The following is a 13066-nucleotide window of genomic DNA, read 5'->3' as shown; positions in this document are numbered from 1 at the left end:
ATTTGATAGTATTTAGATGAGACAGTCAGCATAGGTTCAGCATAGGTTCTCCCTGTCCTGGGGAGAACAGGATGAGTTGAAATAACAATTGTTTTGATGTTAGAATCTTTAGTCTGTTGTTTTTCCAGAGGAAAGGTTTGGGGGAACAAGCTGACCCTCTGGAAGTTTGTAGTTGAGATCAAAGGGGAGAAGGCAAATCTCTTTTAGGGACTAGTCTGGGAAAGAGGCAGGAACTTAGATAAGGAAAGACATCTACATCCATGCAGACACAGATGAGTAGGAAGCAATTTTCATAAGTTTATATCTTAGAAATTTTTCCAGTTTTGTATTTCTATATCTCAAGGCCTCTCTCAGGTATAAGCTCCAATACCAAATTATAGTTTACCCTATCAGGGTAAATATTTGAGATTTAGCATTAGGAAATTTATATATTACACAAAGAAAGATGATTTAAGTTATTTTTCTTGTTTTTTTAAAAGGTTATTTTCCTGTAAGGAGAAAACAAAGACCCATGTTTTGGGGTCATGTGGCTGTGAGGTATTTGACATAAAAGCAATTGATCTTTTTATCATCTCTTCATTTGGATGACTATATGAGCTGATCCTCAGTGTCATCTGAAAATGTGAACTTGAGAAGGTTTCAAATTTATAAAATGTATAATTTTGACTATGATATAATATTAAAAAATGGTAAATATAACAGTTCAGATTAATAATAAAGAATAGATTCTCAAATAAATTTGAGGATTTGGGGATTTAAACTTGTGGTGTTGATCATAAATCAATGCTATCTGTTGCTAAAGTTAGGACCCTTATTGGGTTTTTTCAGATCAATCTTAATTGGCTTAATTTCAGAGAAATTTAAAAGTCCAGTTTTCTCAGTCAGGGTGGCCAGAGACCCACTTGTGCATGTCTATAGCAGTATAAGCCACTGTATGTATGTTAGAAGCTTGTTAGTAAAAATAGGGGACTGAGAGACTTGAAACTTTTTGAAAGGAAAATCTCCTGGGTTTAAAAAAATGCTAAATTGAAATCTAGTATCATTTATACAATCTTGCTATTGACCTTTTAATTAAATTGAGACTATTCTTATAAGTTTGGATGAACATTTAGAAAAATGTAAGCCAACTGATTTTGGTAATTTTAATTAACTTAATTGCTAATGAATGGGTTAATCATGTGATGTCACTTTTTAAAATCAGTTTTTGAAAGTAATTTGATTTAAAGTTGTTAGTCTATATGAAAAATTGTGAATTTGTCAATGTAAGTTATTGGGGAATATAGTAGAGGAAAATTGGACAGGAGAAAATATTTAAGTTGTCCCCTCTGCTCTGATCATGTGGCTTACATTCCTTAAGGCAATACACCCCTACCCTTATCCCATTTTTCAGGTTCTTGAGATAAGGTCAATTAATTTTTAGTTCTTTAATTTCCTCATTTCTGCATTGGGTTCTTAGAAGGAGGTCACTTTGAGGGTTTTACAATGAGAATAAAATAGAAAGTCTAGCCCTGTTGTAAGAGTATCAATGTTGTTAAATTTTGGCAATATTCTTGCAGAGGATGGGGAGTGGTATGTAATTTAATTGGTTAATTTGTTTCATATAAGATTATGCTTATATAAATTAAGGTGGAAATTCCTAGTGCCAAAGAAAAATTGTATTTAGGTAAATCTTTAGGCCTTGATAAACTTTGTCATTTGTTATAAGAATAATTTAGTTAGATATGCTCTTCCTATTTTAAACTAACAGATCCTTCCTTTTGTAAGCACCCTTGAGCTCAAGGAAGGTAGTATTTAGAAGTTGTTTGGTATTTGGGATTTATTGCATGTAAAGAGTTTTAAAGATTTATTTTTTGCTGTAAGATTGAATGATTAAGAGATTTATTACTTTACAAATCCCAAATTAAAAAAACCTTAAAAAAAAGTTGATGGAAGTTAAAATATCAGTCCTCCTGTCTTAGAGTTGCAGGCATAGGAAGAATTGCTGAAGATATGAGTCTTCTTGGGAGTCTGGAGGCAGCAGAATCCTATCCCTGAACTATTTGTACTCAGTTGGTGGAGAACCATCCTCTTTAGAGCAAGTCAGTGCAACTCACTGCCCAATGGTAGCTGAAGATGGAATGTTGCCTTTGGGCTTTGAAGGTGGCACTAACACAATGTGCTTCATTCTGACCTCTCCATACTCTTCTCCACCACTTTCAGTGACCATATGTATATATGTCCCCGTATCCTTTTGGGTCACAGAATAGAGATAAGTCGGGTCACAGCCAGAGAGAAGCATACCTGGCCTTTGTAGGAAACAGTAATCTTGTTGTAGCAAACCAGTCTGGTTGTGCTTCCTTGAAAAAACTTCCACTCCACTTGGGGCACAGAGAAGCCACTATAGTGATATGGCAGTGTGGCAGGTTCATTTGCGCTTACTCTAACTTCTCCTATAGGTGTAGAAACTGAGACATAGCTTAATACTGGGCAACATAGGGTCGCCGCTGTTAAAAAAAAAAAGTAGAAGGTGCCTCTGCCCAACCCACTCTGCCATCCCAATCCAGATTCCAATTCTGATCCGATCTGATCTTCTGATCACTGGCTCAGGCCAAGCTGCCCAGAACCTATGAGGAACCCCTTCCCCAACTTCTGTGCCCCTGAAATTCCTAAACACGGTATTGAACTTGCTATAGATCTGTGGGCTTATGTATAATATAATATAATAATGAAAAGGTTATAGTTAATAAATATGGTTGTTCCTACTATTATTTTATTATATTTGAAATTAATAGCATATGTTGAAAATTTAAAGTCCCCTAAGATGTTCTAATGGTTTGAAAGAATTCTGACAGTGATTTGTATTTATATCTATTTTAAGCATGGTTAATAATTAAACAGATTTACTGTAAAGAGTTGTTTTTATAAAAAAAATTTCCAGTTCTCTATATAAATTGGGATTATTGTGGTTATATATCTCAAATCTATTGTTTGCTTTGAAGTAAAATCGCCTGTGTAACATGGATGAAATACGATATTTTTCTGTAATAATCTCTTATTTCTGATGTGAGATTATAATTTGCATTTAATTCTTGTGAACTGAATTTACTTGAAGTTCTGATTAGTGTTTGCTATTTAAGATTTTATGGGACTATTGAATTGACTTTCTATTCTGCGACTGACACTAGCTATGATCAGCAAAGGAAATGCTGTTGGACCAATGTTCTTTTGAAACTAGAAAACCCAATGGGGGTTTGAATCCTACATGCGACAGGCTCATTGGGATAAGAGTTGAAAAGGTGGCTTTTCAGTGTTATCTGATGTTGAACTCTTTCTGACTCAGTTTCCCCAAATATCTCATCTAGCAGATTTAAAATCTGGCTCAAGGCATTTGACTACCCACATGATCTGTGCTTGGAAACTGAATTTAAAATTATATATATATATATATATATATATGTATATATATATATATACATATATATATACATATATATATATATATGAATAAATTTTTCCTTTTATGTCTCAGATCTTTATAGTAAACTACCATAATCAATTCAGGTGATTAATGTTAAAATCAGATGTAGAAATTTTAGGTCATTTGGCCTACAGTGATCTGTATTCTAATAGCCAGGGAGGCTTTTATATAGTCTTGAAATCTATTGTCAGCAATTTATTCCTATGACAATTCCTATTAATGCTAAAGGGACATGTAAGTAAAACAATAAGAAACTTTTGAGTTGTTTTAAGGAAAGGAAAGTGAGTCAACAGAGCATATCAGAAGATTAACTCATGGCATATTTAGAAATATTTTGAGAAGAAAAATTCATTTTTAGTTAAGGATGTTTAAGTCATGATTTTAATAACAGTAAATGTTAAGACAGTTTTATTTGTAAATCACTTACTGATCACTTTTTGTTCTGAAATGATTATCAAATGTAAATGTTACAAGCTCAAGTTAATCTACCAATTTTCAGTGAATTCACTTTTGTAGTGAAACAATTTTGGAAGTTAATTTTGGTAGAGTGCAGTAGCATCTTCCAAATGGATGATCAAAAGAAGTAAGATAATGTCAAAAGCAAAAATGTCAATTCTTATTTGTAACTAAATTTTCTGTATATATCAACATGTTAGTGAGTAAGTCAAAATGTAAATTATCATGATCTAAGAAGCGCCAGAATTTTATTTTCCAGTGATGGAAATATGAATTTTGATTTGATTAAAATGTTATGTTAAGAATTATTTTTAACCAGAAAAGAAGAACTCTATAAGTCACTTGAACTGGAGAAGACTTTTTGGGAGCAGATTCTGAAGATAAAGAAGGACATCAAATGTCTCCAGAAGAAAGAAAAATTGGACCAGAAATTATCTTGCTTCTATGTGTATGGGTTATTTAATCAAAGGGGACGGCCCCTTTTTAATATCTGTAGCTTTTCCCTTGGGTCTGTAAGTGTGTCACCCATTCTTACGCCCCCTCTTTGTAGATAAACCTCATGTTTATTGCCTGCCTATTGCCAGGAAGGAGAGTTGAGATTATCGAATTTCCATTAATATCCTCAACAGACTCAAAAGATTATAGGCAGTAGTAGAGAACATCACCAACCAAGAGATAAAGATTTTGATAGAAAGAGCCAATGGTATTACCAGTGATGAGGATTATGAATTAATGCTAAAGTGATTTGAGGAAGAAATCACTAGTAAAGTGTGGAAACCAAATTCTTATTAAAATTGGGGGAATTTGTAAGAAATTGCTGAATGTTAGATTTCCACAGGCACAGGTAACAGTCAGAACAGTATATCACAAAGGTAGGGGTCTCTGGGTGATTGATTAGGCCAAATGGCACAAGCAAACATGCAGTAACGTGGGAACAGGATAAAAAGAAAGGTAAAACAAAAATGACCCCGGCCAATCATGGTAGAATTCTTTAAGCCCGACTTGAAGGTGCCTATACCTAAAGCAGCTCAAACTGGATGGGGGTCAACTGGGGGTCTCTTATGTCTCAAGCACATATGCTTAATAAACTTCATGCATATTAACTTATACACCCTCTGATGATTGAGGTTCATTAACATAGCATGTCTCTTATGATGAGGGAGGGGGAACATATTAAGGGGTGGGCATATTGATTAGATTTTACCCCTAATGACTATGACCTATCCTGGCTCTGAAGGGAGAGGAAAAGACTTTCCAAACCATATACAAGACTGGACATTGTTGCTATTTGGTGTATTCCTCACTGGGGGAGTACCAGTTTCCTGCAGGAAATGCAAAATAAATAATTTTTCTATCTCCCAGGCTATCTAATTATTAGGAGTCAGGTTACCCCACTTTGGAAAAAGGGTTTGGAGTTTATTTCTAACAACTTACCTTGTGATTATCATAGGAAAAAAAGACAACGATCACTAAAAACCAATGTGATTTTATCAAAAACAGGTAATGCCAGACTAACTTCATTTTTTTTTCTTGAAAAGGTAGAGTGCTAGATCAGTGGAATGCAAAGACATGGTGTACTTAGTTTCAGCAAATCTTTGGCAAAAGTCTTTCATGGACTATTAATTAATAAGATGGTAAGAAATAGGTGATAATATGTTAGGAGGATTTGGAACTGGTTGGATGACTATAGCCAGAGTAGTTTTTAATGAGTCAATAGAAGGGGGAGGAGTGAAGTCTACTAGGGATTTCTTTGCCCCTGTTATTTCTCTTTCTCATCAACAAATTTGTTTAATTAATCATGATTTTTGGAGGATAGTTAACAAGTTGGATTGTAGAGTCTACAACCAAATAGATCTCAACTGCCTAGAATGATGAATGGAGAAGATGGAATAGAGAAAGATGTTAAGTTCACAAATAAAGTTGGGTGAGGAATGGAGAGACAATGGTTTCTGAGATAAAAACATGGAAGTTTTTAGTGAACTTCCAGTTCAATCTAGGTTAATTGTGTGATGTGACAGCCCCACATCCTATGTTGCATCAAAAAATGCCTAGTACCTAGAAAGTGTAAGATAATAATTTTCTTCTTTTCTGTCATTAGCAGATTGCATCTTACTGTATTCAGTCCAGGGCATAGTGGATAGAGCACTGTTCCCGAAGTCAGAAGAACCTGAGTTCAAATCTGACCTCAGACACTGTGTAATCTTGGGCAAATCACTTAATCCTGATTGCCCTATGTCCAGAGCCATCTCCACTCATTCTGATTTATAGCTGGTCACTGGACTCAGATGACTCTGGAGGAGAAAGTGCGGCTGGTGACTTAGCACAGCACCCCCTCACTTAAATTCAATTCACATGCTCCTCATGGCATCACTTCCCTCCGATGTCATGGTCTTCTTGGAGAATGAAGGAAAAGGGGCAGCTAGGTGACGTAGTGGACAAAGCACTGGCCTTGGAGTCAGGAGTACCTGGGTTCAAATCTGGTCTCAGACACTTAATAATTACCTAGCTGTGTGTCCTTGGGCAAGCCACTTAACCCCATTTGCCTTGCAAAAACCTTAAAAAAAAAGAGAATGAAGGAAAAGCATCAGGAAAGATGACATGATGGCGAACATCCAGAAGAGAGTAGCCATGATAGTGGGAGTATAGGCTATGCCAAAATCATTCAGTTGAGGGAACCAGGGATACTTAGCCTGGAGATATTTTCTAGTTTCTAGTACTTCAAAGTATTATCAAGAGGGAAAAAGGGTCAGCGTTGTTTTGCTTGGCCCCAAAGGGAGAGAAATAGGAACAATGGGCAGAAGTTGTGAAGAAGCAAGATTTAATGGTCACAACTTGCCAGTTGGTCAAACTAGTTCCTTTAAGTATCTACCATGGGCCAGGACCATAGATTAGAACCATTGCAAAGTGGAATGGGAAGTAATGACTTCCCCTTTATTGCAAGTATTTAGGATTCTTCCACAGTTGACCTCTAAGATACCTTTCAGCCTAAGACATTTACTAACTGTGACCCTGGACACATCCTGTTTGCTGTAATTTCCTTAATTAATAGTAACTACCAACCAGGGTTGTTGTATGGATCAATGAGATAATACTTATAAAGTACTTAGTAGGTAGTAAACCCTATATAAATGTTGATTATTATTGTTATTATTAGATGAGGAATTTGGAAAAGAGATCACAATCTGATATACAAGCATACTATAGCAGTTAAGGGGGGATTTATCCAGATACATTCTTTTTCTGCTTTTTAAAAAATTTTGCCCAAAGCAGAATAATTGATCAATTTGAGATTTTCTTTAATGACAATTTAATCCTTTAAAAGATAAAGGAAGTAGTAAATGGTATTGATTGCTGTTTTGGACTTGATCCTGACCAAAATGGAAGAATTGATCTACTCCTCTCCTCACAACCCCCCTCTGATCAGTCCCTATATTTCTAATCTTGTTTCACTTTGCTCCCCTTCATGTACTCTACAGTATCTCACACATGGTTCTTCATCTCCTTTATGTGCTGGTAGTCCCTGTAGCTGGAAAGGTCCTTTTACTTATCTCTTCCTCTTAGAAACTCAGTTCTTTTCAAACTCAGCTTGAGGGCTACATTCTTTATTAAACCTTTTCCTCATTCCCCTGTGGTTAGGACCATCCTCAGTCCTCACTACATTACCTCATATTTCTTCTGTGTTTGTACGTTTATGTTTATATTTTCTCTGATAGAATGCCAGTTCCGTGAGAGGACTGGGACTGTCTGATGTTTGGTTTTGGATTCCAGTGCTTAATATGGTGCTGAGCACATTGTAGATTCTTTAAAAATCTCATTGAAAGATTAGATTCTGTATCCTCTATAATATTGGGTTTCAGGGTTCTTGATTATCTAATCTCAGGGGTTATGTGAGAAAAGTATTTCATAAATGACAAAGTAGTATAGAAATATATTTCTGGGAAAAGTGATGATGTTGATGTTTGTTCTTTGTTTTTGAAAAAGACCATGACATCAGGGAGGAGATGCCATGACAAGCATGTGAATTAGATTTGGGTGAGGGGCTGCTGTGTTGTCACCAGCCTCACTTTCTCCTCCAGAGTCATCTGGATCCAGTGGTCAGATAGAAATCTGGATGACTGGAGATGGCCCTGGATGTGAGGCAATCAGGGTTAAGTGACTTGCCCAAGGTCACATAGGTAAAGTGGCAAGTGTCTGAGGTCACATTTGAATTCATCTTCCTGACTTCAAGGCTAGGGTTCTTGTCACTTGCACCACCTAGTTGGGAAGGGTACATTGCCATAAAAGGCCAATAACACATAAGGGAAGCAATCTTCAACTCTTTCTCAGATTGCCTTGGCTTCACCCTACTCCCAGGAATCTAGCCTATGATTATCTTGTCTCTTGCCATTCTCTCCACTTAACTATACCTATCCTTTAGGCTTGGTTAGTCAGCAAGCATTTGTAAAGAGCTTTATGCAAACTAAAGCCCTTTCTCCAAAATGGCAGGGCCCAATACTAGGTTCTGTATGCAGAACTATTGGATTGACCACTTAAATAGGCATTCACAAACTGGATTTAATAAGCACCCACAGCACTGAGCTAAAACCATGGGAATATAAATACAAGCAAAATGACAGGCCCTGTCCTCAATTTGCTTACATTCCAACAGGGGAAGACAAAACAATGAAGAGAGCTGAAAAACAGGGAAGGAGAAAATACAAGGTCAGATCAGTGTGGTCATCCCCAGAGAGATGCAGAGCCAAGAGACAGTGAGGGAGTGAGCATGGCGAGCTCGGATGCTTACTTCAAAATGGAGGTTGTCAGAGGAATTCACAAATTTGAGGTGAGGGCTTCAGGAATAATGGGGGGAGTGGTTAACCATTTTGGGGAGGGGTTAAAAATAGTTGCTTTCTTGTTCCTCTTGACTTCTGCTGCCTGGCTTTTGTGAATAGCTGCCTTCATTTTACTGGCTAAGTTGTATTTTTTTTTTTTTTTTTATCATTTTCTCTTTATAATAGACTTCTGACTGAGAGACGTGCGTAACTTAGAACTATGCCAAATTTAACTGATTTCCTGGAGGGCTAACTCATGGATCACTTCTATGCAAGGCCATGTACATACATATAATTTTTAGTCTCATTCACAAGTTAACCTAGACTCAACTTGACTCTGAGTTCTCTTAGGCCAGAGATAACAGAAAAAAGAAAAAATAGGCTTAAATATTTAAGTAGGAAACATTTTCTCCTCTAAGTAAGTCTTCCTCTAATGCTTCTTAGTAACAACTCTGAATTATCAGATTGTTAGTGGAGTGCTAACTAGAGATGAATTCGTAGTTAGTTAAATATAAGAGAGACCTATTACTGGTTTGGCCTTAGCAACTTTGAAAACCACACCTAGCCACTTGCTAACAGATGGATAAAATTACAGATTCTATAGCTAAAATATCAAAATATCAAAAAGTGCTTTTCAAGAACTTTCTAATGATAAACAGTAGAATGGGATAACAAAGTTGAAAGCTAAGCACTGACTGATTTTCCTTGGAGATGCCTCTCTTGGGAAACCAGACTTAGATTGACCTAGACCCTACCTCCCCTAGAGAATCAGAGCAGTCGTCCCTGGTCAACTCGGCCGATGATTGAGGGTCAGCTGATATTCACTTATTCAACTTACTGAGGGTCCCCCTTGGGCCTAGTTTCAAGAATGAGGTCTCCAGGGGCAGCAAGGTGGCGCAGTGGATAGAGCACCGGCCCTGAAGTCAAGAGTACCTGAGTTCAAATCCAGTCTCAGACACTTAATAATTACTTAGCTGTGTGGCCTTGGGCAAGTCATTTAACCCCATTTGCCTTGCAAAAAAAAAACTAAAAAAAAATGAGGTCTCCAGTAAAAGTTGAAGTCCATAAAATGAGCAATTGCTGGGTGTGATGACATATGCCTCTAATTCCTGCTTCTGGGAAGACAGGATTTGGTCCTTCTGAGCTGTACAAGCTAAGTTGGTCAGGGACCCCAGGGAGGCCTGGGCTTGGAGCAGAAATGGAACTTGGTGGTCAGGTCTCCTGTAAGGTTGGGTCTATGAGTGGTTGCTACCCTTCTAGTTGGGATAAATAGGGACACTCGGTCTAAAAATAAACAAATATAATAATGATGATGAACAATATAGATAAGGTGGGCAGAGTGTCACTCTAGAAATCCTGATACATCCTTAAAAAAGCATGGGAAAGCAGTGACTAGGTTGCCCAGTGGATAGAGCACTGGCCCTGGAGTCAGGAGGACCTGAGTTCAAATCCGAGCTCAGACACTTAATAATTACCTAGCTGTGTGGCCTTGGGCAAGACACTCAATCCCATTTGCCTTGCAAAAACCTAAAAAAATAAAAAAAGCATGGGAGAAATAAAAGCTTCCACTACAATACAGAATAAACTGAAGGCGTTTATTTCCCTGAGAAGTGGTACTAACTGCCCAGAACTATGACCAATACTAATTGGAAAATGTCCGGAACTTTTGTCAGTTATACACTATTTTGACATTCAAAACCTTTCATAACCAGTCCTGCCTACCTTTCCAGTTTCCTTCTACCCTGCTTCCTACCACATCATCTTCTATCCAGTGACAATGGCTTCCTGGTTGGTCAAGAGGCTCCATCTCTCGACTTCTGGCATTCTCTCTGCTTCCTGACTACTGACCTCTTTGGCTTCCTTTAAGTTCCAATTAAAATCCTACTTTCTAACTCAATTTCAGTGCCTTTCCTTTTTAAATCAATTCCTATATATTCTGTCTATAACTTGCTTTGTATTATTTGTTTCCTTGTTGTCAACTTTAGAATGTCAGCTCCTTGAGGGAAGGGGTTGTCTTACTTCTTTTTGTATCCTCAGTACTGAGGCACAGTATCTGGGCTTAATAAATGTTTATTGATAGGAAGGAATTTTAGAGATCACTCAGATGAAGATGAAGCCCAGAGACAGAAAGTAACTTGCCCAAAGTCTCACAGCAAATGAAAGATAGAAGCAGGGCTAGATTCTAAGACTCCTGGGTCTCCAGTATCCTTTCCACCATATTTTGTTATCTTCCTCATCAAGTATTGCACCACAAAGCATCCTGAAGTGCTTTCAGTACAAACAGAATCCTGTAAGAATGGCTCCAAATAACATTTCCTTATTCTATTCTACTCATCTTTCAAGGTCCAATTCAAAGCCTTCCTTGACTATTCCAACTCTGAATTTCTCCTTTTCTGTCCACCTAGAGAACTCAATGTATCCTATAAAAATGACAAAATGTTTGCTGTTTAACTAGATCACGAATGCTACAAAAAAAGACAAAGCATGACATAGTAGGAAGAACAAAGACCTGGGAACTGGGAGTCCTGGTTTTAGCCCCTGATCTAACATTAATTTGATTTGAGCCTCAATTTCCCCATTTGTAAAAAATATGGCGATTGGACTAAACATCTAGGTAGGGGTTCTTAACCTTTTTGTGTCAAACTCCTTTGGCAGTCTGGGGAGGCCTGTGGACCCCTCTTAGAACAGTGTTTTTGATAATTGTCAGATACACTAAATTTCAGGTAAGAGGCCAGTGAAAATAAGGATGCAATATTTCCTTCTATTCCATCTGAGTTCACAGACTCCCAGAATCTATTCATGGACTCCTTGGGGATTTGTCTCCCCAGCTTCACCCCTCTCCAAAGTCCTTTACAGCACTGGTATTTGTGGGCTGAGACTTCTAATACTGAATTCTTTCTTAAAAGTTCTTCCTGCTCTCCCATTTCATGCTTCCCCCATTTTGCGTGGTTTCCCCCTTTCCCTGTTTCCCCAGTAGTACAGACTAGCAATAAAAAAAAAAAAAGGCTTCAGTAAAATTGTTGATGGAGCAGATGTAGCCATCTAGGAGTTTAAGCTGCCACCTAGTGGCAGACCGAAATTCTGACAATAAGATGCTGGCAGTAGGTATCCTATGGACCTTTTACTCCAAAATTGCTTTTATTTAGTTGAAAGTAGTCCTGAAGGAACGCTGACATCAGACTTAAGTACAAAGAAGTATTTCAAAAAAAGAGGCACAAGGCAAAGAACACAGACCTTCGTGTCCCACCCTAGGAACAAAGAGATGAGAACTGTAATGCAGGGGCAACAAAGAACATGTCTGTCTCCTTGGCCTCATTCAGAGACTACAGTTTGGGCACAGGCGCACCCCTACCGCCGATAGCGGTAGCGCTTAAAGTGGAACCAAAGCTGGAAGATGCCATTGGCAAACTGACAGCGGAAGCCATGGCGATGTGAATACTCCCATTCCCGGTTCACAATCTTGAAGGCAATGTCCTCATATGGAGGGCCGGCATGGAAGCGTAGGATAGCAAAGTCCTTATTGTCCTGGCATGCCTCCAGGAAGTATTTAGGTGTTGAACTCTTGTCTATCAGGTCTGGGTAAAAGATATTAAACTTGTAACCTTGCACAATCTTTGGTGGAGGGTTATCAAAGTCATAGTGGGTCTGGTTGTACTTGTTCCACTCGAAGCCTGTGTGGACATGGTTGAAGAAGCGAGGCTTGCGGGGTCGGTATTTGTCTGCCCACAGATACGCCTTGCCTGTAAGGGGCATTTCCACACTGAACTGTGCCTCATCTGCTCCCATGCCCTCCTTGGCCCGGTGAAAGAAGATGTCTTCTGCACTCTCACTGGCATCTCCTATGGCAAACAGGGAAGGTAAAGAATTATGGGGCTTGCTCAAAGTCTGTAAGCATGCTTTAAAATTGGGAAAGGAAAAGCTTGGCTTGATCTTTCTTACCTAATTAACAGGACACTCTCACCATTTACACCCCTTTCTGTTGGTAGTATGTGCATCTCTGACTAAAATAAATCTCTAAATCTCTGCTAAATTTTTCATAAAATTCTAATTTATTACCGACCCACTGTGTGGTTAGAAGGATCCTGACTAGTGCCACAGTCCAGGGAACGACCATGCTAATGCCGCAGTGCTCCAATCTTACTATGATACTGCCAGGTGGCACAGAACCCCAGCTATTGAGTCATCAGTCATATCTATCTCCACAACCCCATTTTTCGTGGCAGTTACTAGATTTGCCTTTTCCTTTTCCATTTCATTTTTCAGATGAGGATCTAAGGCGAACAGAGTTAGGTGACTTGCCCAGGATCACTCAAGATAGTAAATGTTTGAGACAGATTTGAAT

At 38.1% G+C, this 13066-nt stretch overlaps 1 protein-coding gene and 1 pseudogene across 1 annotated transcript in view; both read right to left on the bottom strand.

Moving 5' to 3' along the window:
• Positions 1-1932: 1932 nt before the first annotated feature.
• On the bottom strand, positions 1933-10531 carry LOC141499504 (junctional adhesion molecule A pseudogene; annotated as a pseudogene).
• Positions 9386-13066, bottom strand: part of CACTIN (cactin, spliceosome C complex subunit) — a 21201-nt gene continuing 17520 nt past the window's right edge. The window contains exon 10 of the mRNA XM_074204140.1: positions 9386-12563. Coding sequence (XP_074060241.1) covers positions 12073-12563 — 491 coding nt within the window. The 3' untranslated portion in view covers positions 9386-12072. The remainder of the gene's footprint in view (positions 12564-13066) is intronic.

The sequence above is a fragment of the Macrotis lagotis genome, chromosome X (assembly GCF_037893015.1).
Source record: "Macrotis lagotis isolate mMagLag1 chromosome X, bilby.v1.9.chrom.fasta, whole genome shotgun sequence".
Taxonomy (NCBI): Eukaryota; Metazoa; Chordata; class Mammalia; order Peramelemorphia; family Peramelidae; genus Macrotis; species Macrotis lagotis.
The sequence above is the reverse complement of the archived record's forward strand: the minus strand, read 5'-3'. Positions and strand labels throughout refer to the sequence as shown.